Here is a 26,274-nt window from a genome sequence, read left to right as displayed (position 1 = left end):
GTAACCCTCCTTGGTTTTATGAGTTTTCTGTAGTTGCCTCTTTCATTTTTTGGTTGTCCTAGGGTACTACTCGCCATTGTTTGGAGAGGAAGTATGGATAATGTGAAACAGCGAACTGACGTATTGTTTGTGCTATGTTATTCACAGCCCAGAGAGAAACCCCTGGGCACCTTTTAAGAGCTCCTTGTCTGTCATTGCCACGCGAGAGGCATTGTTGTCCGGGCCGGACCAACGTCACAAGGACTTTACAGGAGCCCGTCCAAGAAGAAGAAGTCCGGACATGACCCTTGACCTTGAGTGTGTACTCTTGGGATGGGTAGCGGGTGTAAACATACTTGACTATACAAGCTGTGGGCTTTCCTCTGTGACCCTAAGTCATATCTAGATTACACTACAAGAGTTTTTTTGAATGTAGACCCAACACATCAGAGCAGCATTAACTGGATCTTTTACACAGAGTTAAAGGGAGGATCAACTTTTTTTAGTTTTGTTTTATTCTTCCAAATGAAACCAGAGATTAAAAAAAACTGCTTTGCACATGAAAATGTGAGCCATATGTATATGTGGTTACTGACCTTGCCCAGAGAGCCATTCCCTGAGTTGGAACTAAACAGAACGCTGAAGCGGCTTGCGGCGCGGTTCTTCCGGCAATCCGTCCCTGATATTGAGTTTGGAACCGAACCACTCTGCTGAGACTGAGAGTCTGAGGTGGGAATGCTCGAATCTCCCAGGAACTCTGTCATGTTCTTTCGCCGCCGAGCTTGAGCCTGAGAAAAAAAAGGTAGACAAAGGGTGTAAAGTTATTTATGCTGTATCTCTTCAAATGTTTTGTTCACTTGTATGATTATTAACATGAATTAAGTGTCCTGCATACATGCAAAGATAGCTTGTGTAAGACCGGAGAAAATACATTATTTTCCAAGACACTGCAACTGATATTTGTGGTGTCTTTGGGAGACGCCTTAGAAATAACAGCAGGAGGCTTTGGCATTTTCAGACTTGACCCTCTGTTAGAGACTTCACTTGGTATTTGACAGGTAGGGAAAAGCAGACTCATGACAATTTGTATAATCATTTAGTCTCCAACCATCTTTACTCAAGAGCTGTTTGTAGCTCAGTCAGTCACTTGCAGAGAAGAACCTTTCAGAAACTAGAAGAGATCATCTTGTGTCAAAACTTGCTGATATCCTTGAGGTTTTGCCAATAGCTCCAGTGAGAAGGTAGTAATGTCAGGAACCTGACTGACAGTGGAGCATGAACTCCATGACCCAAACAGGCAAAAGGAACCCTTGAGCAACAACAGGAAAAGAAGCAAGGCAACAGTCGAGAAACACAGGAAAGGCTTTTCCCTCCTCATTACAATGGAGAAGAATAGAGGCACAAGTGAGTCTACTAGGAAAGGCTGCTTTATGTCCCAAGTGACTGATAACTTCATTTTTAAGACATTGTGTTTGAATGATGCACGCCTTTTTCTTGAAAAATACAAAACTGTAACTCGTTAAAATTAGATTCAAAGAAGCAAAATGTGGTTTGTCTACATTGAAAATTCAAAACTGGGGTTGCCTTGAATTCTGTCATTATTATAAATTGGCACAAATAACATTGTAGGCACTGGACCAAGTTAAAAAAAAACAAGGACTTATCTTTAGCACAGTATGTCTACCAAAACTGACCACAGTGTGCCAGAGATGGATTTGCCTCATACTACATCAACAAAACCCCCTTCGCTGGTTAGCCGATGCACTGCAAAATACAGGGTGGCTACAGCAATCAACATCCCATTAAAATGATGGATTTAAGCTGGAGCAAATCCTACGACAGTGAGCCAGTATGGTACAGCCAGATTTACTCATTTATTCAATCTTTTTTTTCACTTGAGGGACCAGCAATGTACGTTCACAATGTATGTGAACCACAAACACCACAAGAAATGGCATATTCTAGCGAAGAGTTTTTTGTCAAAATGAGTTTAGATGGAGCAAAAAAAAAAAAAATTAAAAAAGCAATCACCGCTCAGTCTGAATGTAAGTGGCAGCCTTTAAGAATGCGACAGCCTAATGGCAAAGACTCTTGAGATTTCTCCATAGACAGGATAGACCCATTTGAGTGCAGTCCCCAGCTAACAAGCGACTTCTTTGAGAGCATTCACCGCTTGGATACAGTGTTCAAATTTGTTCAAAATTTGCTCCATGTTTTCACGCGTAAATTGTAATTAGAGGATTTAGAGTCTAGGAAACCATCATTAAAGTCCTACAGACAGGAGGCCCTACTTGCTTCAAAAATGTGAAATAAAGAAAAGTTATCGTAGTCTTACCGTGGATGTCAGAGGCATTTCGAGAGTGATTGAGACCATAGCACTGCACTAAAAAAAACAAGCCAGGACCATCGTGCCCTCAACTAAACCAGTCCTCACCTGTCAGCTTCCCTCTGAAAGTTCACTACATTTCCTACACTGGCGAATAACACCCTTAACACAGTGCATATGGACCAATGTTTTCTAATCCAGCTTTACCGGTGAGTATGCGTCTTGGTTAACCTGAAGGTAGAGGCTGAAGTGGCTAAGTTGGAGTGCAGTGCATTGCTGAGGAGGGCTGGCTGGGTGTCATGGAAACGATAGAATCCTGCCCTCCCATTGTGTGAACAGGAAGAGGGGACAAGAACAGGGGCAGGAAAGGAAGGAGGAGCTAGGGAAGCACTCTGAAGCTCCAATTACTTTTTGCCTCCAAAAGCAGACCTGAGATCTGAGCTAACAACGCCTACCCTGTTCTGTGCTATGAAGAGCAAAACATTCAAATAGATCTCAGAGCAGCAGGTTCTGTACTCTCACATAGGAGATGAAAGTTTTCAGTGTAATGACATCCCGGAGTGACAAAGGCTGGCCACTCCATTGATGCCCACGGTGGCACTTTCATCTAATGTCACTGGGAATTGTCCAACTGGGATAAAGAGTAGCCAAGCTAACTGTCCAGGTATTATTTGCAAGTTTGTTTTTTTAAGCCTGGTGCATTTGAAATGATTTGAGGTCAGCACCAGCACCAAGTTTTATAATTAAATACCTCATTTTGAAATCTCTGAGGCGTTTCATAATCTGAGGCATAATTACCACTCCACACACAACTTTATCTTACTTTTGTCAGACGTCTTGTGATGTGAGACAGTTGGGCAAACATTACAGAATCTGAACACTCTAAAGTGAATCCTTAATGACATGACACAAGACAAGGATAAAATTGTATGATTTAGCAAGAAACAAGGTGTTTATGACACACTTGTGCTAACAAGTTCTTATCAATGTCTCATATCTATCCTGCTTTTAATCTGATGCATGCTGAGCATATTGAACATCATGAGACAAAAGCAACTGTCAAACCTCTTTTATATTTTAATAGAGTATATATTAACTTCCATGGGTTTTAATTATCCCTACTGATTCATGGTGTTAGCTGCAGTTTATTTAGTATAGTCATACTATGCAATGTATCAGGAGAATTGAATGTGTAATGTGGTCTTATGACTCTAAAGAAACCAACATTCACAAACTGTGCTAATTGCTTGATAAAATCTTTCACAACATCACACGCTGACACAGACCGCTGTAGCCCTCCTGACCATTTCTAATTCAGTGTTGACACAATTTACATAATGATCTACTTTGCATATTAAAGCCAGTAGCTCAATAAGATATCTTATGCTAGCATTGAAACAAATTCCTGTGAGAAGATCAAAAGGATAGCTTTCCATCTAATATTCTAAATAATCTTTTGATCTGATCTGATCCTCTCTGAGAACGCAAATGGTATGAGCTGTCATCCTCTTACATTTTTTAAGTGATAACTTTTTTTTTAAGTCAAAATAAATATCAGTCTCAAATTACATATTTACATATGTATTTACATACAAATTACATATATCTCAGTATTAATAGTGATCACTTGTTCTAGGCTAATATGCCATATTTGGATTGATGTGAGATTGTGCTCCACAGGGTCTGAACAGTTAAAAAGACATGAGCACAAATGGCAGCTATTTCACAAGTGAATTGATTCACATTCTGCAAATTTTGAGAAACCACAGCACCTCAAACTGTGACTACCAAACATGACATATAGTGATGGAACAGTGGACAGCAGTCCCGGTAGAGATCCTAAGGTGATTATTACCTTTACATCACAATCTTTATGATCTCTTTCCGTCTCTGTAAACAGTTAAATATTAACAGGCATAATCAAACTCTCAAGCAATTTTGTGTCGTGACAATAAAGGTGTTACATTAAGTTTCATTTCTCCATAAAACATTTAGTAAAGATTTACAATGAACCTAAATAATCTGCTCCACCAATGAATAGTCCCTCACCAAATCTTAGACAGATTCTTTCAGAATATAAGGTAGCACCACCGCTGCACAAAATACACCAGTTTCGAGTATTACTGTTTCAACCACTAACAAATTCAGTCCTACATTTTATGTCAAATACACAAGTGAGGTACTTGAGAGACTTCCCATCACAAGTAAGTATGTAAGAAGTCCTGATGTGTTTCAGATAAATTACAATCACCTTGATCATGGAATTTTGTCTTAGCTGTACCTTGGTTCCTGGCTTGGCTTCCCATTGATTGTCAGTAGGGCTGATGGGAGAAGAAGGTGTTCCACGGAACACAGGGCTGACAGGCGAGGTAGTGTTAGCCTCAAAGCACTGTACACGGGTAGCAACTAGTCCTGTGGTCTTAGGCCTATATGACTGCAGTAACTGGAACTCACTCAGAGGGCTGTAATGGATCAGCTTCCCGCCCTGCACCTCTGGCATTGCCAGCACGTTGGGCACATGCCACGTGCGCTGACGGAAATTCAACATGTTCGGCAGTGGAGAGGGTCCCCTTTCATATAAAACTGGAAATATAACCCTTTTGGGATGTCACAATGTCCTAGCCAAGTTTGTAAACAGCAGAAGAAAAAATTAGTCCAATTGTTTTTCCGCAACGAAGATGTCCTACTTAAAAAAATTGTGACTGTGTCAGACTGTTTTCTTCTGTTGAAATATTAGACAGGATAATATACAGCGAGACAACAGAAAAAGCTGTCGCTCATTAGGTTAAGTAACGAAAACCTCTGACGAGGTTACAGCCACGTTGCACATGACGTACATATTTGTCTTCAAGTTCAGTTTATCACACAACAGAGAAAAATCATCAAGGTTGAGCTTTGAATAGCAGTCAGTGACACAAATACTGGCAGTTTCACGTTACCGTAAGAAAGCACAAAGTAAAAAAAAGCTTTGCCAAGCAAATAAGACAAACGAATTTCACTCCGTCAGTGACTTCTTAATGTGTGCTTCTTTGCTCCACAATCTATCTCCTCACCACTGGCTTTAAAGTCCACACATAAAAAAGGATGACTGTAAACCTCACCATTTGTTTCAGCAACAAATATTCCTAAAACTCTTCCAGATTGTATATTCTTTTGATCTGTCTTCTCTTTCCGTGTTTGTTTTCTTTTTCTGTTTCACTTAATCTCACACGTCTTCTCGGTGGCTCTGTGACAAGTCGTGTGACAGTCTGCTGTTTATGCAGCAACCTTTGACCCAGCTCTGCCAGGGCTCCGGGGGGCAAAGAGCTTCTGGAGCCCATCCAGCTTGCTTCTTCTGACTATGTCCTGCCTGTCATCTGGGTGACGCCAAGAACTACTGTGCTTTCCAGCTGCTTCTCTCACACAGTGCCTTATCTCTCCTGGTCTAACTCTCAGCCTACCTTTATGGCAGGTTACATAAGCCTCACACAGCACTGCCATCCACAAAACACCCCTGGCCTCTTTACAGCAGGAGAATGGTCCGCAATTGAAAGTTGTAGCAATGGATATGTCAACAAAGATGTACTATCTGTTCCTTACAGTTATGTCACCTGACCACCGGATGCCAGTACTGAAGCAAAAATTCACTTCAGTGCAGAATGGAACATTTTGTTACTTAAAGCGATGAGAGAGGGAAATGGAAGTTTGTGAAATTTCACCAAAACAGTTACCATGGCTGGTTCATTACATTTCTTGTTGCTTCTGCAGATTAGGCATATATATTTGGCCTAATCATATATGAGGAAGAAATGCTTCACAAGGAAGTAAAAACACAGCAGGCTTTGAACTTTGTGCCTGACATGCCCAATATGCAAATTTGCTACGGAAATAAAATTGGCTGCTAGCTTTAGCATGTGCCCAAATGTATACCCATTTCTTATCAGAACTAAAAAGCCAGCACTGATATCTTTCACTGTAAAATCTGAACACAGAGGCCCAAGCAAAGACCATAAGTTGTGTAGGTGACGGGCAGCAGTAGGTAATTTGTCTTTCAAATGTGAAGGTGTTTCAAGTTAACAATCAATACAAATAATAAAATTTGTCTGAGAGAGAGAGAGAGAGAGAACAAAAAAGAGATGACTCACCAGACTGACTAGCAGATCTGCTGCTTCCCGTCTTCCCAGTGAGCCATGCTCTACTCTGCCACTGGAGGCAAAGCGTACGCTGGAGGTTCTCATGATGGGCAGACTGAGAGAACGAGGGTCTTTCACCCCTCGCTCCACCTTCAGCTCTTCTCCCGCTCGTGCTTCTCAACACAGACAAGACAGACTTTAAATAGGACTGGCAAAGACCCAGACTGTCACTCATCAGAAATTCATCAGAAATTCAATGGATGGCTCTAGATTAATTGACCGCTGTGGGATACATGTGCCAAATTATACAGGTTTATCAAGACAACTGTACAGACAATTATTAATGCACAATAATACACAGTTATTTTCCATGATATGACTATGAGAAAAAAGCATGGGGAGTAAAACACTTACGAAGTCCTGTATTTTCATAATGGCTCATAAATGTCTGGTTTGACATATTTATATCATTTTGTGTTTTCATGTTGCTGACATCAGATTAGCACTATTAATAAAATGCCCTTACGTGGGGAGCAAGTCTTGTGAGTCTAATTCCCTTGCCTTAGCCTTTTTAAGATTAGCTACTAGTCTGAGCACTAGTTCATTAGCACGGTAACTGAGCTGTGCAAGTTTTTGAATACTCAGAATATCTGTCCAAAAAAAATGTTCATTGTAATGTGATTCCCAGACAAGAACAACACCTTTAGTGGATGAACTTTAAAGAGGGCACTGAGGGGGATCTACAAGAAGAACAGAATGTCTGAGTTATGAAACTGGATCTTAGTGTGTGTCATTAGAAACGTCTTATGTAAAGTGTTCAGTAAACCTCACTTTCACACCTTATGCATTCTCTTTCTTGTTGAGCAATGTTGATCTTTGTCAAGTGCCTATCATTCTATACGTACAGAACAAGATGACCAAAGGCCTCAGACCAAAGACAATCATATCAGCGGGTATGTACAGACTCTTGAGCAAATACAACTAGTAGACAAAGAAAGTTCTTTAGTCTTAAATATCATAAATGTAAACCTCTCATGCGAGTGCCTTTCTATTATTCATCATTAACCTTCAGGTAGATATGAGTGACCGAATCATGTTCTCACCTCGTACTCTGAGGTAGTGGCCACCAAAGCGGTACGCCTCAAAGCCCAAGGAGAGTGGAGTGTTTGACTGATCCAGAAATAAATCAACAGAGGACAACTCAATCCCTTTACGCTCAAACACGGTCCCAAGCACCTCTCTGGAACAGATCGCAGGGTATAGACTTTAGTTAGACAGTCAACATATCGAGGACTGTAGTGTCCATAACTGTTCTTAGTACTTTAAGTACTTTGTGAAACACGACTTTTTAAGCTCAGACTATTTATGTCCCATTACGTACATCATTTAAGACATTGGTAGAGATGTCTGAGCACAAGAGAGCATCTGTATTAGGAGTGCGCCAAGCTTAACGAATGCTTCGTTTAGCTTACCACACTGTTGATGTATACAAACAAACACTCACCTTAAAGTCTTTTTCTTCACAGCAGGGACCGTCTCCGTGCCAATATCCACATTTAGGTCGAACTTCAGGGTGAAGCACTCCTTTCTGGGGTCCTACAGAGGGCGGTAGAGGTTTGAAAATTACTGCTGAATGTATAAGTCTGTTTCTATATGATGGCTTATTTCTATTCAAGCCCTCTTCTTAATATTAATGTGAAAAACACCTAAACTGGCACCAGACACACTGTAAACATTCTCCTTTAAACTCTACATTGAACGTAATCCAACAGCAAGACTATGTTGCTATTTTGTTAGACTCATACTGCACTTACTTCTGTGTTTCGTCGTCTCACTTTGCTCTTTACTAGTTTTATACCCCCACTTCTACGATCCCTAAAGGGCAATATCCACACAAAATAAACAGGAGAATTTTCATACACACATAAACACAGTCACATAATACAGGTAACGAAGGAGGCTATCTTTCACGAAAAGTTACTCTGTAATCTTTTTTTTTTTTTTTTTTTTTACAAATTTCATTTGAAGTACCACTTAGATTTATATGATTGGATTACATTCAGTTTGTCTCCGTTACATGAACTCTTTGAACTTCAAATTCATAAATATTTGCACATTCTGTTCCACTTTCCATTTCCTTAACATTTTAATTCCAGCAGCTCCAGTCTCTCAGTGATTGTCCAGGATGACGACATTGGAAAGTAGGGGGAACATCCTCTCACTCATTAAAGGAGAAATAAGCAAAGCCCACAAGAGTACTAAACGGATGGAAGAGGGAAGTATGGGGGGTTGAGGAGCAGAAGGACAAAAGAGATCTGACCCCAGGTCACAGCTCCCCTCTTCGCTCTCCTCCATGTCCGAGGGGGGTCCGGTACGATGTGAGCAGGAGCGAGTGGACATGTTCCGGGCCAGGATGGAACCTGTGTAGGGGTCAGGAAGAGAAACAAGACTCACATCCTGTCAGTAGCTACTGTGGCCTATCTTCGAAACTATGTTTTTAATGCTACTATCGGTTATGACCAACTTAACACAATGACTCTAGGGTACTAGTGCAAATCATTTCTATTTCTTTACACCCAGCAGTCTACCCTGGGTTTGTTTGTTACTGTTCCTGTTTGTTACTATTTTTTTTCAAGCTACACTTGTTTTTACCTCTCTGCTACCACTAACACACACTGACCATTGGAGGAAGATAAGAGACAACATAGTTGATTAAGCCTGAGTAAACTTATGATCGTAAAGACGAAAGCATAAATGAATAATTTAAAACATTTTACTCTGAAGATTAATTAGTGTTCTCTTACAGGTCAGTCTGTAAGTGATATTGCTTTTGCCTTGCTGTTCATTCTTGCAGTTACTTATGTCTTAGCTCTGGACACATGGAGCAAAGTATATCTCCGGTGTAAACAAAGGGTTTGAAAGATCATGTATTAATGACAATTCTGGCAAGCAATGAACATAAAGCAACAGATGGAATGCAGAAACTGATGGCCACTGGTTCTCTACCTTGTGGTTGCAGATCAAATTGAGGCTGCCTGTCAAAATGCATGTTGCCAACACCTGGGTGGTTGTGGGAGTCACATGACTCACAGACATGAACCGGGCTCCCTTCTTTCAGCTCCTGGCAGAGTTGATGGTGACAGACCTGCAGGACAGATGGACATATGCTCAGTGCTAACGCAGAGAGGCAACATAGTTACAAATAATACATGGAAATGTTTCCTTTAAGTGAGATAACTGATGACTGATAACATTGGGTTACTAGACATCCTGAAGCATGTAATGCCCTTACAAGTCCCAGATGTTCACCTGCAAACTGAATCATCACTAACTTCCCCAATCCCCCCACCCAATTTCCATCAGCCCAGCTTTACCCTCATGCAAAGAGAAAGAGAAAGAGAGAGAGAGAGAGGGAGAGAGAGCGAGAGAAATGAAAACTCTTAGTAATGTGCTTCCTGCCATTGTTCTCCTGATGAACACTAAGTCTGCAGTAAGCTACTATTGTTAAACACACACATACACGTCAACATTAGACAACGTACACACACATAATAATATGATCACTAACATGTGGCATGGTTTTCATTTTAACCCAATTGGCTTAGGAAGTTAGAAAGCATCTTGATCATTAAGATACAATACTACACAAGAGAAAAACAAATTTGATATGTATTAATTCGTTACATTTCCATGAAACGCATTAGGGTGCCTAATGTTTAGTACAGCTGGGGCTGGTGGAGAATGGAAAGGGAGGCGGGGGGGGGACTGTCAGATGGAATATGGTATTGGACCATCAGACCAAAATGGGATAATGGAGACAGAACTGGGATAATCAGTGGCCTTATTTAGCTGACTGCCTGCAGCGAGAAGTCCGCGTTCCAACACAGGATCAAATCCACTCAAAATATCTTGTCCAGGAGCCAAAACAAATGCGTCTGCTGGACGCTGACGGAGTGACGGAGCGACTGAGAGCTTTCCTCAGCAGTCCAGGAGAAAAATAACCCAGCATAAAGAGGAGGGCAAGAAGAATGTGTCAGATAGGCTTAGCAAACAATAGGAGAAAAAAAAACAGGAAAGTCTGGGGATGCCAGAGACGTTACATAACCCCCAACACCCCCCCCCCCCCCCCCCCCCCAAAAAATTGCAGAACGAAATATAATCACAATGATTGATGACTGGAGATGAAGCATGAACTGCCTCCCATTACTTCACCTCATCACTACTCTCTTCCACCTGTCTAAAGAATGGAACAGAGACTTGATTTGTAGCGAATAAGCATGTGGGATATCAGGAAAAACCAAAGGAGAAAAAAAAAAGAAACAAAAAAAGCAACCCTCTGTATAAACATCACCTGTAATCTCTCTTTGTTCAGCTCACTTATGTGAAAAGGTTAACCTGACATCGGAATATTACTTTGAACCCGAGTATTAATCAATCAGTGAAAAAACGATGATAACCTCATTGGCTCATCCCCCAGGTATTTCACAGTGATCTCTTTGTTCTCTACTTCATCATTACTATAACAGATTAAATGTTCCTGCCGCGAGAAATATGAGGGACCGAGACAGGATTTCATGATTAAGTGCAGTCAGGTGTTATGTGGTAACTACTGTTCTCTAAAGCTCAGAGGTTAGCTAGGCCCCTTACTGAGCACTTTATGTCAAGCTTAACTGACCACTAGAAAAGCAGATCTGTTCCTGAGCCTCCCATAGTGACAGTCAACTAGCACTGTAGGGTAATCATCTGGAAAAGCACACTTAGTAACAGGTCACACACACACACTTAAATATGTACACACACAAGGTTCAATACTAGGAAATCTATTCACATCATTGAATATTAGACTGATGGAAGCACAGTATTAATATCTTGCTTCTTCAGCTGTTTAAGAACTCATCTGACATCATGGAGGAATGTTTAACTCCTACAGCAAAGAACACTGGCTGAGAAAGCATCTGAGTCCTGAGAAATCTATGAGTATCATTTAATGGTTAAAACATATGAATGAGAAGTTGTACCGTTCACAAAATGGTTGTCATGGATATACAGAAAACAACATATCACTAACAGACAGTTCACATACTGAACAAGGCTTATAAAAGCAGAAGAATCCACTAAAGGCTAATGAACTGTTGCACAATCCCTTATGACAGTAAGTACATAATGACTGAAATAACGATTTAAAATGCTTTAACATAACCAGAGCACCAGACACATGATATCTACAAACACGAATGAAAAGCCACATATTCAGACGCTTGAAGAAACACGTAAATGCGACCAATATGAGACCAGCCCATTCAGGGGGAAAAGTGTGGCCTCAGGTTCAAAACACTCCTAAGAATATTTTTTTTCCCCTCTTTCTATGTTTTCAGTCTAGTTCACCACCCTCGCTGTGGACCACACAGGGTGCACAGGTTCACATGCTTCTGTGACCACATTATGCTGGGCCAGCAAGCTCCCACATGACACTGCGGCACAAAGAATGTACAGCCACGTTAATAACATCAACTTGTGATTGCCTTGTGCCGTCACTTACAACGGCCTGGGAAAAAAAAAAAAAAAAAAGGCGACCTTCATTGCCCTTTCTTTACAGATCTTAATCTACAACACATACTCACAATGAAACCCCCACGAACAGAAGAACATAAACACAGAGCAGGTTTCAGTTCTCCTTAAAATTGCAGACTGGAGTCACCTCCAGTCAAACCAACCTTAGTGACCACAAGGCCTCTATTAAAAAAAACTGACAGAAACCTGCAAGGTCCACAAGAAAAGTACTTATTTGTTTGTTTGTTGGTGTGTGTGTGTATGTGAGAGAGAGAGAGAGAGAGAGATAGAGAGAGAGAGAGAGAGAGAGAGAGATAGAGAGAGAGAGGGAGAGAGGGAGAGAGAGAGAGAGAGAGAGAGAGAGAGAGAGAGAGAGAGAGAAAGAGGAAGATCATAGCTGTATAGCTATCCCTCATTTCTCTGAGACCTTTCACACATCTGTGGAGAAACATAAACTACTTCTGAGAGATAGCAGATTTTCTACCAGACCATTAAAATAGCTGTTTGACTAACCGAAGTAATATGATAATATGAGACAGCACATCGCTGGCACTCACCTGATGTCAGAGACAAGAAATGTTTGTCTGTGTGTCTGTCTGATTCCCCTCCTGAGTGTTAGCTTTGCTGCAGTCCACGTGAAGAGCAGTTGGAGCAAAATCAGAGCCCTGTGTTAGGATAACTTGAGTCTTTCAATTCTCACTCCCCCTCTCCTCTCTTCCCCTTCCCTGCCTTCCTTCCTTTCTTGCTGGCTGCAGGCAAGTGAGCACAAAGTGTGTGTGTGTGTGTGTGTGTGTGTGTGTGTGGTTGTGTTAGCGTGTATCAGGAAGGGTAAGCAGCTGGGAGGTCTCAATGAGTGTGCAAATCTGTACGGCCAGCATAATTATAATGTATAACATTTACAGTAAAATCTTCTCTGAATGTGTACATTACTCCGCTACCAGATACATACAAATGTGCATGCACATACACACACACACACACACACACACTCTCTCTCTCTCTCTCTCTCACACACACACACACACACACACACACACACACACACACACACAGACCAGACACACAAGATACAGATAAACTGTCTAGTTAAGGCTCAATGACTCATCCCTTAGGGAGCAAGTGACTTACAGGAATTTCTCGCACTCTAGCCAGCACATATCACAATCCACCTATCACAGCTCCAGGCTGTTACACACAAGCCCCAATTATGACAGTAATCTACAAGTGCAGGAGAGGAAAATAACCTGAAATACTGGACTGCTCATATTGCTTCACACTTTCCAATTTTATTGTGTTGCACTGAACTGGAAACTACCAACCTTTCCAGTAAAACATCTTTGCCCTTCTCCAAGTCCCTTCCCTCACTGATAAAACAAAATACATTTTGCTTACAGTTCGTAGCTCTGGATTTACAGAATAGCTGTAATGCAGCAGAGGTATATGGCAATGTCCCTCAGACTCAGCTTTAGACATGCACAGACAGCTGGGTTTATGTCATAATCTATACATGTGAACTTTGGTGTGATCATGAGGAGGATTGCCTCTTGTTTTGTGTCATCTTCTCCTCTAAAACTCCCTCCCTCCCTTACAGTAACCGTTCCTTTAACAAGATATACTTCAAACAGTCTCAGACTGAATCACAGTAGGGACTCCGCCCGCAGGTGGTGTCAGGATATCCTCCATGAAAAAAAAACACTGCACAGTCTTTGAAGCCATAATGAGTCAAAAAAGGCTGACACATTACAGAGGTTTTACACTGCTCTCAATTTACTCTTCCTTATTTTAATCTTTCTTTTTTTTCATATTTTTCTTCTTGGTGTCATTCAGAAAGCGTCAAATAGTAATAAAAAAAAACCATTTATAAATAAAGTCCCTTAAATTGGTAATCCTGAAGAAGCGTAACAGGAGAAGAGCTTCTTTTTAACAAAAGCTGCTATGCATCAATGTATAAACTACAAAGCACTACAACAGGCTCTGAAATCTCTCATCACATTTTTCTCATTGACCTCTATCCTTGAGCATCTGATCATGGTCACAAAATCCAAACAGGCAGGACTGACGCTGACTTTGTTATCATTCAAAAGTGAGTCATTTTGTCTCAAAAAGTCTTCTATCATTGACAGATAGAAAAACAACTGCAGTCTAGCAAACAAAACAATAAAGCATGTAGTGGAAAAGCTAACCTTGCCCTGAAGACCATAATCCCTCTAACCCAGGAAGACAACCTCCTCTGAAGGATGTTTCCAGCAGCATGGCGTCAGTCTCGTGCCCATTTCCTGTTTTTCCCCACTTTTACTCCACAGCAACTTCCTGCTGCATCGTCTCAGGGTCTTCCCTCACCACTGACCATCACTACCCCCCCCGAGCTACGCGACGTTTTCAGGAGTCAGGACGTTACAGCAGTGTGTTTGTGCTCATTGTTTGACCCTCAACAGGGGAACATGTCTCCAGTCATGGACCACTCAGAAACACAAATACTTGAAAAATGCCATGACTCTCAGACATCAATCATGGGGCTGCTTTGTACCTGCTCTGTAAATACTGGCAAACAGCCAGGAACTTCAGTGCATTAATCTGTCGAAACTTCATCAATTTGTAACGTTTCTGAAGTCCAAAAACTGAAACGAGGTACCTTTTCCCTAAATGCTGCTGGAACACTCCAAGAAATTGACCAACTTTTACTTTCATGTTAAAAAAAAAAAAAAAGAATATTTTTTCAGAAAAGGTCTTGAAGAAGAATCTTAAAAATGAAATATATTTCTGACCATGCTGTGTCTTTGAAACATGTGGACATAAAACTGGGTTTCTGACAGCCACAGTGGAAGAGAGAGCAAAGTTACCTAATACTGGACTTAAAGTGATTGTAATATTACACCCTAGGAGGTCACACATTCAGAACTCTTTGTTCATCCCATGGGTCTTAATTCTTGCCTGGTGACATCACATCGTTCCCTTTAAAGGAGAATGTTGGGCAGAGGAGCCTGTATTTGGTAATGTGGGGTCCTCTCGGGGGGAAAAGAGAGTGTATTCATATGTTGACATCAAGAACATAGCAAGAGGTCAGTGCAGTGATTTGTTCATGGAGAGGCCAGGCAAAGAAGCAGGCATATAGATGTGAGCTTATGGAAGCTATGGTATTTCAGTCTAGACTTGGCAATGCTTTGTTATGACATCCTTCTATCACAATTACATTGTGCTTACTGAGATGTTTAATAGTTTCCCCAAAAATATATAGCCATGACAAGTGATATGATTATGTAAGAAGGTTGGCAGCTAGTAGTGTAAACCTGGCAATGATTTTTTTTTTTTGAAGTTTAAATTAGCCAGTATTTATTTCAGTGAGTCATGCCACTAATCACTTTACTAATAACAGCTGTACAATGACTTATCTAAGCGTTTTCCAATCCCACCGCAGGGGACTATCAGCTCGGTACATTTTAGGACTGTTCCTGCTCTAACACACCTGATTCCACTCATCAGCTATTTAATTGTGCTTGATTAGCTAAACCTGGAGTGTTAAAACAGGGAGAGACCTCAGATGTGCAGAGCTTATTTGATATCACAATTTCTGAGATATAGTCAAGCCATCTATGAGGCCAAATTTGTACAAGCATGTCTATATTACCTATATGTCTACATTGAACACACTGCTTCATGAGATTTAAAGACAGTGTATTCATGATCAAAGAATAAATATATCCCTGACAGGCCACAGTTAGTTTAGCACCCATCTTTGTTATTTTGATTTTATTAAGATTTTGATTAGATTAAGACATTAATCTTTAAGAACCCAATAAAACTGATTGATGGTCTGAGGTAAACTGTGATCATTTTAAACTACATTTCAGATTAAGGTAGACTGAGATAATCTGAGCCACAGGTCACACTACATCAGAGAAAAATACAACAAGGCACTTTTGGCAGAAAGCAAATACATAAAAGGGCCTTTTTTTGTTCTTTTAGGCTTTGAATCAAAATACAATATTAGCTATTTTAGCTCTGAGTCCTCAAACAATGACTTCAAAGAAGTATTTTTCATATTCAGTCTTGAGGCCTCACTGTCCAACCAACCCAGTGATGCTCTTCTGTATTTAACCAATTAAGGACATGTTGATTCACACAAAAAATGGATCAGGTATGTCCGTGATGGCTTAGAGCAAAGAACGTCTGCCCTATAGGTCAAATAAAAACACTGCTCTAGCATGAATGAATGCAATTTCTCCCCATTTCTGCACTGGACAGTTACGTAGAAGTTGCAGATACAGAGGGAACAAGGGGGAAAAAAAATACGCTATGTCCTTACCTCTTAATGTGAGGTCAGTCTAAACTCCAGTTCAAAAAATGAAAATAGAGAACAGGGATTAGACAGTTGATTTTAGTGGTAGTTCTGCTGACAGCAAATGTTTCCAAAGCTCCTTAGACCAAATCGCAGAAGTCAGATTGATTCTTAAAGTCCCACTGACAATAAAAAAAAAGCCCTTGTATAATGGCTTTTTATTTATAGCTGTACTGTTATGAGACACAAAATTGCAGCTGCAAATGCTGGTTTGGCAGATGAAGACATTGAAAGAGAACGCCAGGTCAACCTAACCCACCATATAAAATTACATATTGAACACTGAAAAGCAATTAACCTACTTTACTTACTGAAATCAAAGCTATGAGTCTAACATATTAGCACAGTATTGAGGCAAAAAGTAGTTGAGACAGAAACTGTTTTTTAGATTTGGTGTTCCTATGTATCTCTCTGTTTCTCATAGACTCTGTGTGTGACTAGGTATATCACTCACAAATAAACAGTATTAAGCTTCATGGCAAATTACACTTTATTGTTAATGCCTGTGTTCAACAGATCACTTTATTTCTTTCTTATGTGGACAGGATGGGCTATAAAACACACATACAACAGAAGAAAACAGAGAGGACAGAAAGATGAAGTGCAGAACATACAACCACCCTCCACACTAAGCTTTCCACTCATCTCTTTATGTAATTTCACCTCTTGACCCTGTGCTGGAGACAGGAAGTACAGGCCATGTCCCAAGTAGAGAAACATAGCCCCCCAGTGAGCTAGTCGCACAGACTTTAGGAGGATAAACACACCCCAGTAACACACACTTCAGGAGGATAAATACACACACACACACGCACACACACATGCAAGCACACAGATTCACACACACGCCCTCTCTCACACACACACACACACAGACTCAGAAACACAAACTCACACACACACACACACACACACACACACAAACTGGCTACCTAAATCAATTAATAAATAAATTAATAACTCCTACCTCTGCCTCCCCAGAAACCCTTTTCAAATAAACAAGGAACTCCCATAAGCTCATCTTTCCATATAGTGAGAGCCATGACACAAGTGTACTGGTTTGTAGAAAAACAATGGTACATTAAGGTAGGTCTGGCTTCTCTCATGACAGGGGATAAAGAGAACTGTTTACCCCTGAGCCTGTCTTTAAAAGCCTTTTCAAGTTCACTAGACATTGGCAGTGCTTCAATGAAACAGAATAAGAAGATCTCATTGTCTGCCTCTACCGAATGTTTTGTTTCATCATTTTCATTTTACACGTCAGTGGCGCAGTTAAATGAACAGAATGATCTACAGCCATATCAGTACTGCCCCTACATATGCATCAGCATCACAGTCACTTAAGGATAAATTCTCAAATTAAATCAAATTTAAATCTAACTTTATACCAACACTATATGGGCAGTCTCATTCCATATTTGGAGTGCTAGCATTCTGACCCCAGAACTCTAGCTGGAAAGGGAACACCTGTTAAAATATAGAAAAGTGGAAAATACTGGTAATGAATGAACAGTCTGTTGAGGTACTGAGGAAATAAAAACAGCATATTTAAAATGGTGGACGGTTGGCAAAAACACAGGCCTTCCTAAGCCGAGTTTAGAGAGACAGGGAGAGAGAGAGAGAGAGAGAGAGAGAGAGAGCGATTGAGAGGAAGATATATCGGGATTTGTATTTTGTGTTCAATTCTGTATTTGTACCACTTGCATGCTTATGTATACATGAATGTTAGTGTTTGGTATTCCCCTTTTCTACCACAGGATCACCAGACTCTCAGGAGAGAGAGCTACTGAAAGGGAGATGATTACCTCACATCCGTCCTTACGTGGTATGCTAGAGCGGGAACATTCAGTGGCCCAAAAGCAAACAAACCCTGTTCTTCCTGTCTGTGTCCCAAGTGTAGACTCTGACGCACAATTATTACACTGGAATATTCCATGTGATGAAGGTGACAGCCACGATTTGCATTTTTGGCAATTCAATACAAAAAGGATCAATTTAATGGCGCACTGCCAAAACTTTGTTGTCCCGTGCAAAGACAGTTGGTTGTGATTCTGTAATATTACCTTGGTGGCAGTGTGTCGGTCTGAACAGTTGGGATGTTGGCAAACAATGTCACTATTCTCCTCCTGGACGGGCTTCTCACCTGCAACATAGTGCCAGAACTCAGGGAGGAATAACCACTCATTCTGAAAGATGGGTGAAACAACTCAGAGCACTGAAAATCTTTAATGAGAAATTACGGAAAATATTTTTTTTTTGCAGGGGCCAATGGCCATTACAGGAATTACAGAGGAACAGAGAAAAGAGGGATAAATGATTGCGACAAGGTTTGGTGGGAAAATGACACTGAGCACAATAGTGCTGCAGGGGAAACGTCCTTGGAAACTTGCCCGATAACAAAAGCAATATTAGTGTGTGTGTGTGTGTGTGTCTGTGTTTCATGAGAGAGAGAGAGAGAGAAGTTTAGAAAGAGAGGGAGAAAAAAAAGAAGAAAAGACATCGGGATCAAAGGGATAACAGAAGACAGAAAATGCCAGTATGTGACAGAGTAGGGGGAGGAAGAGAAAGAGCGTTGAGTCTGTGTGTCATACTTGGCTCCACAGGACTAAACATATTACACCTAAACACAATAAATACCTCTTAATTCTCTAGCACGTCAAACCTATTGTTCGTTCAAGTGGATTAGAAACGGCATCCTTTTTTTTTTTTTGCCTAGTTCAGTCATGCAGTCGCAGAGATGGATGTGACAGATATGATAATAATCATACTAATCTTATTAGATACTATGGGAAGGAATGACAAAGGAGAGAACAGAGTGAAAGAGGGTAATGAGAATAACAAGAGCTCAGAAAGAAGAAAGAAAAAGAAACGGAGGGTATGGGTTTACTGGCAATGCTCTAAGATTTCCAGACATTACACATTTGTTGGATCTTGTCTACATGAGTTTCCCTTAATTTAGAACAGCAACCCCTCTAACCCCAAGTCCCACTGCGGCATCTACTGAAAAAATTCCTCGATTTTATTACATATATGCTCACTGGAAATGTGTGGCACAGGCAAACTAAGTCTTTTTGTGTGTCTCTTTCGATGATGCTTTTGACATTCTGCTCAATACATTGCTGAGGTCAGACAATGGTTAAACAGATTTCTGATAAAGCCATTAGATTGAACTGGACATCGGTAAACGAGACCAGACGTTAGTTTGGTTGCGTTCCATGGCAATCGCTGAGTCTGGAATGTTCCAAAATCAGATTCGATCCAAAGCCATTGAAACCAAACTCAGTTACAGTGCTCGTCTCAAATCTGCGCAGACCCACTGATAGGTTGATAAAATGCATGGGACTAGAAATCAAGAAAAACACTAGAGAATCAACAAATCAGTTAGACCTCATGTTGTGCCCTGCCTCAAAACAGTGGAGTCCCCCACCAAAATAACTTCTGTATCCCTCCATCTTTCATCCCAGAATCATCCGTTTTCCCTTGTTTAGGCAGACTAGAAGAGGGCACTTCTGAAGACAGCTCTATGTCAGGAATGTGCAGAATGCCAGGGCCTGTTTTTCATGACTGTACAGGGTCTGACTTTTGTTTACTCAGTCTCACTCAGAGACCAGTAAGAGGGCAAACAAATGTTTTACACATCCACTCTCTGTAGCACGGCGACCGGAAATAACTTACATAATACACTCCTCCTCAAGTCTCTCAGAGAAACAGCAGATAGATACCAGCATGCCAGCAGGAGACTAAGGTGACACATAAGCATACTCAAAGTGTCAAAACACCAGCCAAGAGGCCAACAGTTATTAGCTTCATTTGTGGTTCCAGCTCAAAGATAGTTTTTGACCTGTACTACTGTAGACTAAGCTTGACTTCCTCCACGTTTTTTGTTTGTTTGTTTGTTTGTTTGTTTACTAGCTTGTGAGTAGACCATGGTTAGCAATACACTACAGCTTAACATCACTGTTTACAGAACAAACCCAAATTTCCATATCATTCAGTGAGATGCTCATTGTTTCATGGGCAAACAGGCCTAGATACCTTTTGCTAATAACTTAATATTTACACATACAAGATAATTAATTGCAATAACATATAAGATTATATAAGTTAACATACTATTTAAGAACTTTGTTTTAATCTTTCATTCATCATTAAAATCCTTTTTACATTTTATGTTCTTTTTATTTTTCTACTCTGGGTTCTCCATAGAGAACAACTAAAGATTTTAATCAGTCTGAAAAGTCATAATTATATTCTCTTTCAATCGAACTACGCTAAGTATACTTACACAAAATATAAATACAATGTTTTATTTCTTAAATGTTTAAGAATTAAGTTGGACAGGTGACTCAAAAAACAGGGGACTCAAATCTTCGTAAACTGTTTCTGCCTGGTAGCTTTGAGGAAATAAATGAGGACAAAGCTTGAGAAGAGAACAAAAGTATTTCAATGGAAAGGACAATCCATCATTAATGGGAACTTATTGTGTAGCAAGGCAATAGATCAGAAAGCAGATGTAGCTCTGTGCGAGCTACTGCACTCTTGAATTTCTTGAGGGGATGAATAAAGTACCTGTCTATCTGTATTGTCATCTACATATTCTAGATCTGAAGAATCTATCTATGTCTATCTATCTATCTATCTATCTATCTATCTATCTATCTATCTATCTATCTATCTGTCTGTTTGTCTGTCTGTTTCACTGAATGTCAATGTAAAATTCCATCTGCCTTCTACAAAACAAACATAAAACATTCAAAATAGAGCCAGAAAAGAGAAAACATTTCTGGCTACAGGTTTCTAAATGTCAGCCATTTTGTTAGAGTCGGAGCATAAGCTGAGGGGTGCACAGCTGGGATTTGAACCTGCACCCTTCTCAAATTAAGCAGTTCTGTCGTTCTGTCACTCCTCATATAGCCTATACTACAAAATGTTGGAGGTAATGTTGTCCCCCTTCAGAAATAAAGTCAATACAAAGCAAGAGTAATTTGACTGAGCTCTTTTTTTCTCTCTCATATTTTTGCTCATTTTATGCTGATCCCTCAGTGAGTAAATTCAGTAAACATGCACAACTGACCAACTCCAAACATTCTTTTAATGTGTGTAATAAACAAACATACAAGTTGTAAAAAAAAAAAAAAAAAACACAAGAATGCACCAAAATCACACAGACCTATGTGTCACAAGGTCTTACCACAAGAGTCCAGTGTGATGTCAACAATGGAGGTCCAGGTGTACTTCTCTGGTTCCAGTTCATATTGTGAACAGGGAAGAGCCTCGAGTTCATAAGAACCATGTCGTCTCCAGCGCAGGAGCATTATTCCTCTGAGTACTGATCCATCACATACGTCCATAACACCATATCTCACTCAGCAAAAACTGTCCCCTGTGGACCTAACTGCCCACAACACTCATCATCTTTAACAACCTCAAAGCACTTCACACGCAAGAGTCTACCGTCACAAACTTCATTCTGATTTCTTTCTGACATAGCCGTTTCAAAATCTTCACCTCTCAATGCCACAATCACATGACACAAGACAACTCCAAGGGTCTTATCTTGTTCCTGAGAAAGAAAAGAGGCCCCTGCAAAAGTCCTGCAAAAATACGGCCTTAGCAACTCCACAAGTACTAGTGGCTTTGAACATTTGCTGTCTAATGTGCAATTACTAACACGTAACTAATATTCTAAGAGTAATAGCCTATATTTGGCCTTTTCCAAAATCAGCCATTCCAAATTCAGCTCTCTAAAACACCGATTAAGCAAAACTGTTCCTCTGAGGTTGACGGCATCCTAAGTAACAAACCAAAGCAGACCAGTTTCACAGCATAATGTGAAAAAGCTTCACCTCAGACTACTTATGTTGAAGAAAGAATCCAAGTTTTACCAACACACTGAACCCATGCATGTATTTTGCGGAATGAGCTTCTCAATAGGCTAGATGATCCAAGGTTTCTGGACAGAATGAGATTCTGTGAGCCAGTATATGAGTAGGGGGGTCTGACCCACTCAGCTTTACAAACAAGACTTGTATTCATACGAATGTGAAGTGCATGCTGGGATGTAAGGGAGACTCAGACCTGTGACTTTTAGAGAGATACAAAGCTCTCTTTTCAGACACCCACCTAGTGGGGCCTACAAACTTCAAGCTTTACACATGTACTATTGAAGGTACAAAGGATTATACAGTATAGCAATACAGAAATCAGTAGGACTAAACATGTAAATTCTTCAGCAGAGGAGAGAAAAGCTGACTGAAGGAGAGGAAAACTCACTTCCTTCTCTTTCATGAAAAGCTAAAAAACAAAAGTTAAGATGAAAAACTTTACAGGGGTGTTCTTTGCAGCCCATCTCCCCCACCCTTCTAATTTTGCTTTCAGAAATTAGAGAGAAGGCAGGGAGCTTCTTGGATATTGGGAACTAACCTTCTAAACCATATGGTAGCGATTAGGGCAGCTTGATGTGCTGGAATTGGTTATAATGACAAGGATGCTAGTGGCAGTCAAGCCTACAGTCATAGTTTCTGGACTCTGAGTCACCTCAGTCTTGCTGAGGCACACACACGAGAGGGAAATATGGATTTCCCACTAACAACAGCTTCTGCAATCCTGCAATCTCATTGTTCGACAGTCAGTAATAGCTTACCCCGTGTGACTGTGTGATTGTGTGATTGTGTGTGTGTGTGTGTGTGTGTGTGTGTGTGTGTGTGTGTGTGTGTGTGTGTGTGTGTGCGTGGGCAGGTGGCTGGGTGGATGTGGGTGTGGATGTCTGTGTGTGAATGTGTGTGGTTAGATGGTTGTGGGTGTGTGTGTGTGTGTGTGTGTGTGTGGGTGGGTGTGTGTGCAAGAAAAACAGAATTGAATGTACCCTATACAAATTAAGAAGTCTATTGTTAAGTTGCAATGTTACTGTTATGGCAGCAATGTGTATTTTACAAGTCCATGCACAGAGCATTCGCAGAGCACTCATCTGACTGCGAGATATCAACTAGTCCATGCAGTTGGTTTTTCATACAAAATAAAGTACATGATGGCATTTGTATGCTACAGTACTCTTTACTTTTTCTGCCAGGCGGGAACTGAAATTTTTATTTCAGTATTTTTAGTTTCTGCATCATGTGTTTTTCTTGAGGCCAGTCATAACAAAAAAGCAACTCAGTGAAAGAATCCAACACAAAATGAAAGGTGTATGTGCTGTAATGGATGTTATACGATCCACTACAGTGGGACAGTAACAGCTGTCTCATGACTGACAAAGGATCTGCACACAAACATAAAAAAAGACTTTTAACTGTCTAAGAATTTTAACTGTCTTTTAACTAAGTGTTCTGCAGTAATGGCTTTTGTTTGGCACATTATCTGCTAGACTAATATTTCTAATGACATTATGTTTATGCTGCCTTGTCCAGTGATGTATTCACACCAAGCTGAGCTGCATGTTTCAGACTGTTATTGTGTGTTTAATTTTTAGGCTGGCGGATTTTTCAGCTTAGTTACAGCCAGCCAAGACATAGCCACTTCTCCGAAATTTAATTTCAACTTTAAAACGTCACATTGAAAGTATTATGCTGCTTAATTATGAGGCTCTGATAATATTTGAGAATTCTGAAATGTTCTAAATTCACAGGCCTTAACATGGCCTTAACAAAATCAGTTGACAGTTGGTTTTCAGGAGGTAGTTAGAAGTGTGGACCTACAGCACATGAGGTGTGCTGCCCCCAAAATATCATTAAATGACTTAGGTTTGAGGATAAACTGTTGCTACGTGAATTTCAAACTTTCATTTAATGTCACCTTACTTAAATCATAACATATCATAACATTCATTGCATAATATTTCAGCTCACAATAATGAATTTTAAAATACAAACAGCTAACAAAAAGCAACTCTTAATTTGGGAGTTAACACTCCTCTTGAAAACAGTCTAGTGAAAACACCATAGTAAGGTTTTGTTTTCACACTCTGACTGGAAAAGCATAATAACACAATATTTTTCATATTTACCACAGTGCAGCTGTCATAGCTATGGCTGGATTGTTGATACAGGGTGTAGCATTTTCCTCATGATAGCTCTGTGACAACAACAAAAGCTTTCTGCTTTCCAGTAACAGTTAACAACCATGGATTTCAGTTCCAATGGCCAAATAATTGTCAGCATTACCCAGTGTGGACTGGTGAGCATTTAGACAGGTGAGATAAAAAATTATATTTCTCTTACACTTCAAGAGCTGAAGAGTTCTACTGGAAACCCGTGGACCATGTTGCAAGATAAGACATTAATTCTTCAAAGACACACTGCCACAACATGTGACACATGGTTAAACAGTTCAGTCAGAGTTTAAATGGGTGCTGTACGTAAAATAAAATAAACACAAATAAAAACATCTATCATCCCTTTGCCAAATATTCACAACAAGAACCCAAGCATTCAGTATGTCTATGACAACCAGAAGGCAATCCTAAATGAAGAGCACAACTAACTAATGTGATCCATTTCCAGTAAAGCTTTTATACAAGGCAATCACATGGATGCTCATGAGTTGTGTCTGTGTCAGTATATTCACTGGTATAACATATATAATAACCATTGCCATAAATAGCTTTCTATGAAAACATCTCAAACATATGCACAATATCACACGCCATTGTGAATCTGATGCATATGTAAGATCTATGGCAATGAGTTGAGTGAGGTAATTCGATGAATGTCCCTCAAAGTCTGTCTTTCTTGAAGAAAATACATCTATAGGATTTCCCCGGACAAACAATGCTTTGGAATTTGATGCAATGGACTGAATACCTACAAGCTTAGAGCTTTGGTGTGGCCCATATTGAATCGAAGGTGAGCTGTACCCCTGAAAGCTTTCATACTTATGCTTTTTCAGTCAATCAACCAACCAATAAATCAATCAGTAAAAACTGTTCAATCTTCAGGAGCAGCCTGGTTTAGCTTGGTTGGATTTGTATGTTAGTAGCACGTTTAAGTAAATCGATGCTGTACCACATGCAGTTATTTAAAGAAAAAAGTAACAAGTAAGAGGTTAGGGAGAATAAAAACAAAGTGTGTTCACACATAATTCATGCTTCTTTTATAATTCTTTGTGTAAACGCAGCATGATATGTGTTAAATAACTGGGAAATCCTCCGATATTAAAGCGTTATAATACAGGCAATCAGAATAACGTAACGTTGCATCTGTGACAATTTCATGACGTTTCAGTTCCACAGATCACTTTCTGATACAGCAAAGTGACAGAGAAGTGATGGTAAGGAAAGCTGTCACCTCACACTGTGATTTTGAAAGTGCTATGTCTGAAACAGCTAAAATAGTTTGGCAGACGTCGTTTACACAAGCACACACTATGGCATTGTGCCTTTAAGCAATTGACATTTGAGTGCCACTACACTTGGCCAAAAATAACCCACTCGGGAGCATCTTTAAAATTGGGGAGATTTGTTGATGAAGAAAAACAGCACCCGAGCGCGAGTAACCTTACAAATGAAATGTTATTTTCGTCGCAACGTTTTTCAGACCGAAGTCTTGTCCCTAAGCTTAAAATCCTCTGCAATACATTCTTAGTTTTAACTTACAAAGACACTTACCCAAGCGCAGTCGTAGACCAAGCCAACTCTTCGGTGGCGATCCGTATCGATGCATTATTGGAGTAACCACTTGTGCATAACAGGGTAAAATTATACGTTTATCCGTCTAGGTGAGGGGACTGCGCATAGCAGCTGACACACTGAAGCACCCTTAAAGAGTACCGGTTTTGACGCCTCATTGGCAGCCGTCCCAGCGGATTTACTTGGCTGTCTTTCTTTCGACTGAATGAACTGAGTTCAGCTCTTAACATTAAAACTGTTTTTGCTTTTTTCATATCATAGTGGAAAATTCGTTTTGTGAGACATGTGCTAATGCAGAATACCAATCGACATACGGTAGGATGACCGATATAATAGCACAACTTGCTGT

At 40.2% G+C, this 26,274-nt stretch overlaps 1 protein-coding gene across 1 annotated transcript in view; it reads right to left on the bottom strand.

The window, feature by feature from the left end:
* The window catches only part of plekhg5a (pleckstrin homology domain containing, family G (with RhoGef domain) member 5a), a 32,565-nt gene extending 6,606 nt beyond the window's left edge, over window positions 1-25,959 (bottom strand). The window contains exons 1-10 of the mRNA XM_030776356.1: window positions 25,905-25,959; window positions 18,367-18,446; window positions 9,424-9,562; window positions 8,738-8,837; window positions 8,232-8,292; window positions 7,922-8,013; window positions 7,521-7,657; window positions 6,430-6,590; window positions 4,587-4,739; window positions 576-767 (exon numbers count right to left, since the gene is read on the bottom strand). Coding sequence (XP_030632216.1) covers window positions 576-767; window positions 4,587-4,739; window positions 6,430-6,590; window positions 7,521-7,657; window positions 7,922-8,013; window positions 8,232-8,292; window positions 8,738-8,837; window positions 9,424-9,562; window positions 18,367-18,446; window positions 25,905-25,959 — 1,170 coding nt within the window. The remainder of the gene's footprint in view (window positions 1-575; window positions 768-4,586; window positions 4,740-6,429; window positions 6,591-7,520; window positions 7,658-7,921; window positions 8,014-8,231; window positions 8,293-8,737; window positions 8,838-9,423; window positions 9,563-18,366; window positions 18,447-25,904) is intronic.
* Between the last annotated feature and the right edge of the window lie 315 nt (window positions 25,960-26,274).

This window comes from Chanos chanos, chromosome 6, assembly GCF_902362185.1.
Source record: "Chanos chanos chromosome 6, fChaCha1.1, whole genome shotgun sequence".
NCBI lineage: Eukaryota > Metazoa > Chordata > Actinopteri > Gonorynchiformes > Chanidae > Chanos > Chanos chanos.
This window is presented reverse-complemented; position numbering and strand designations above follow the sequence as displayed.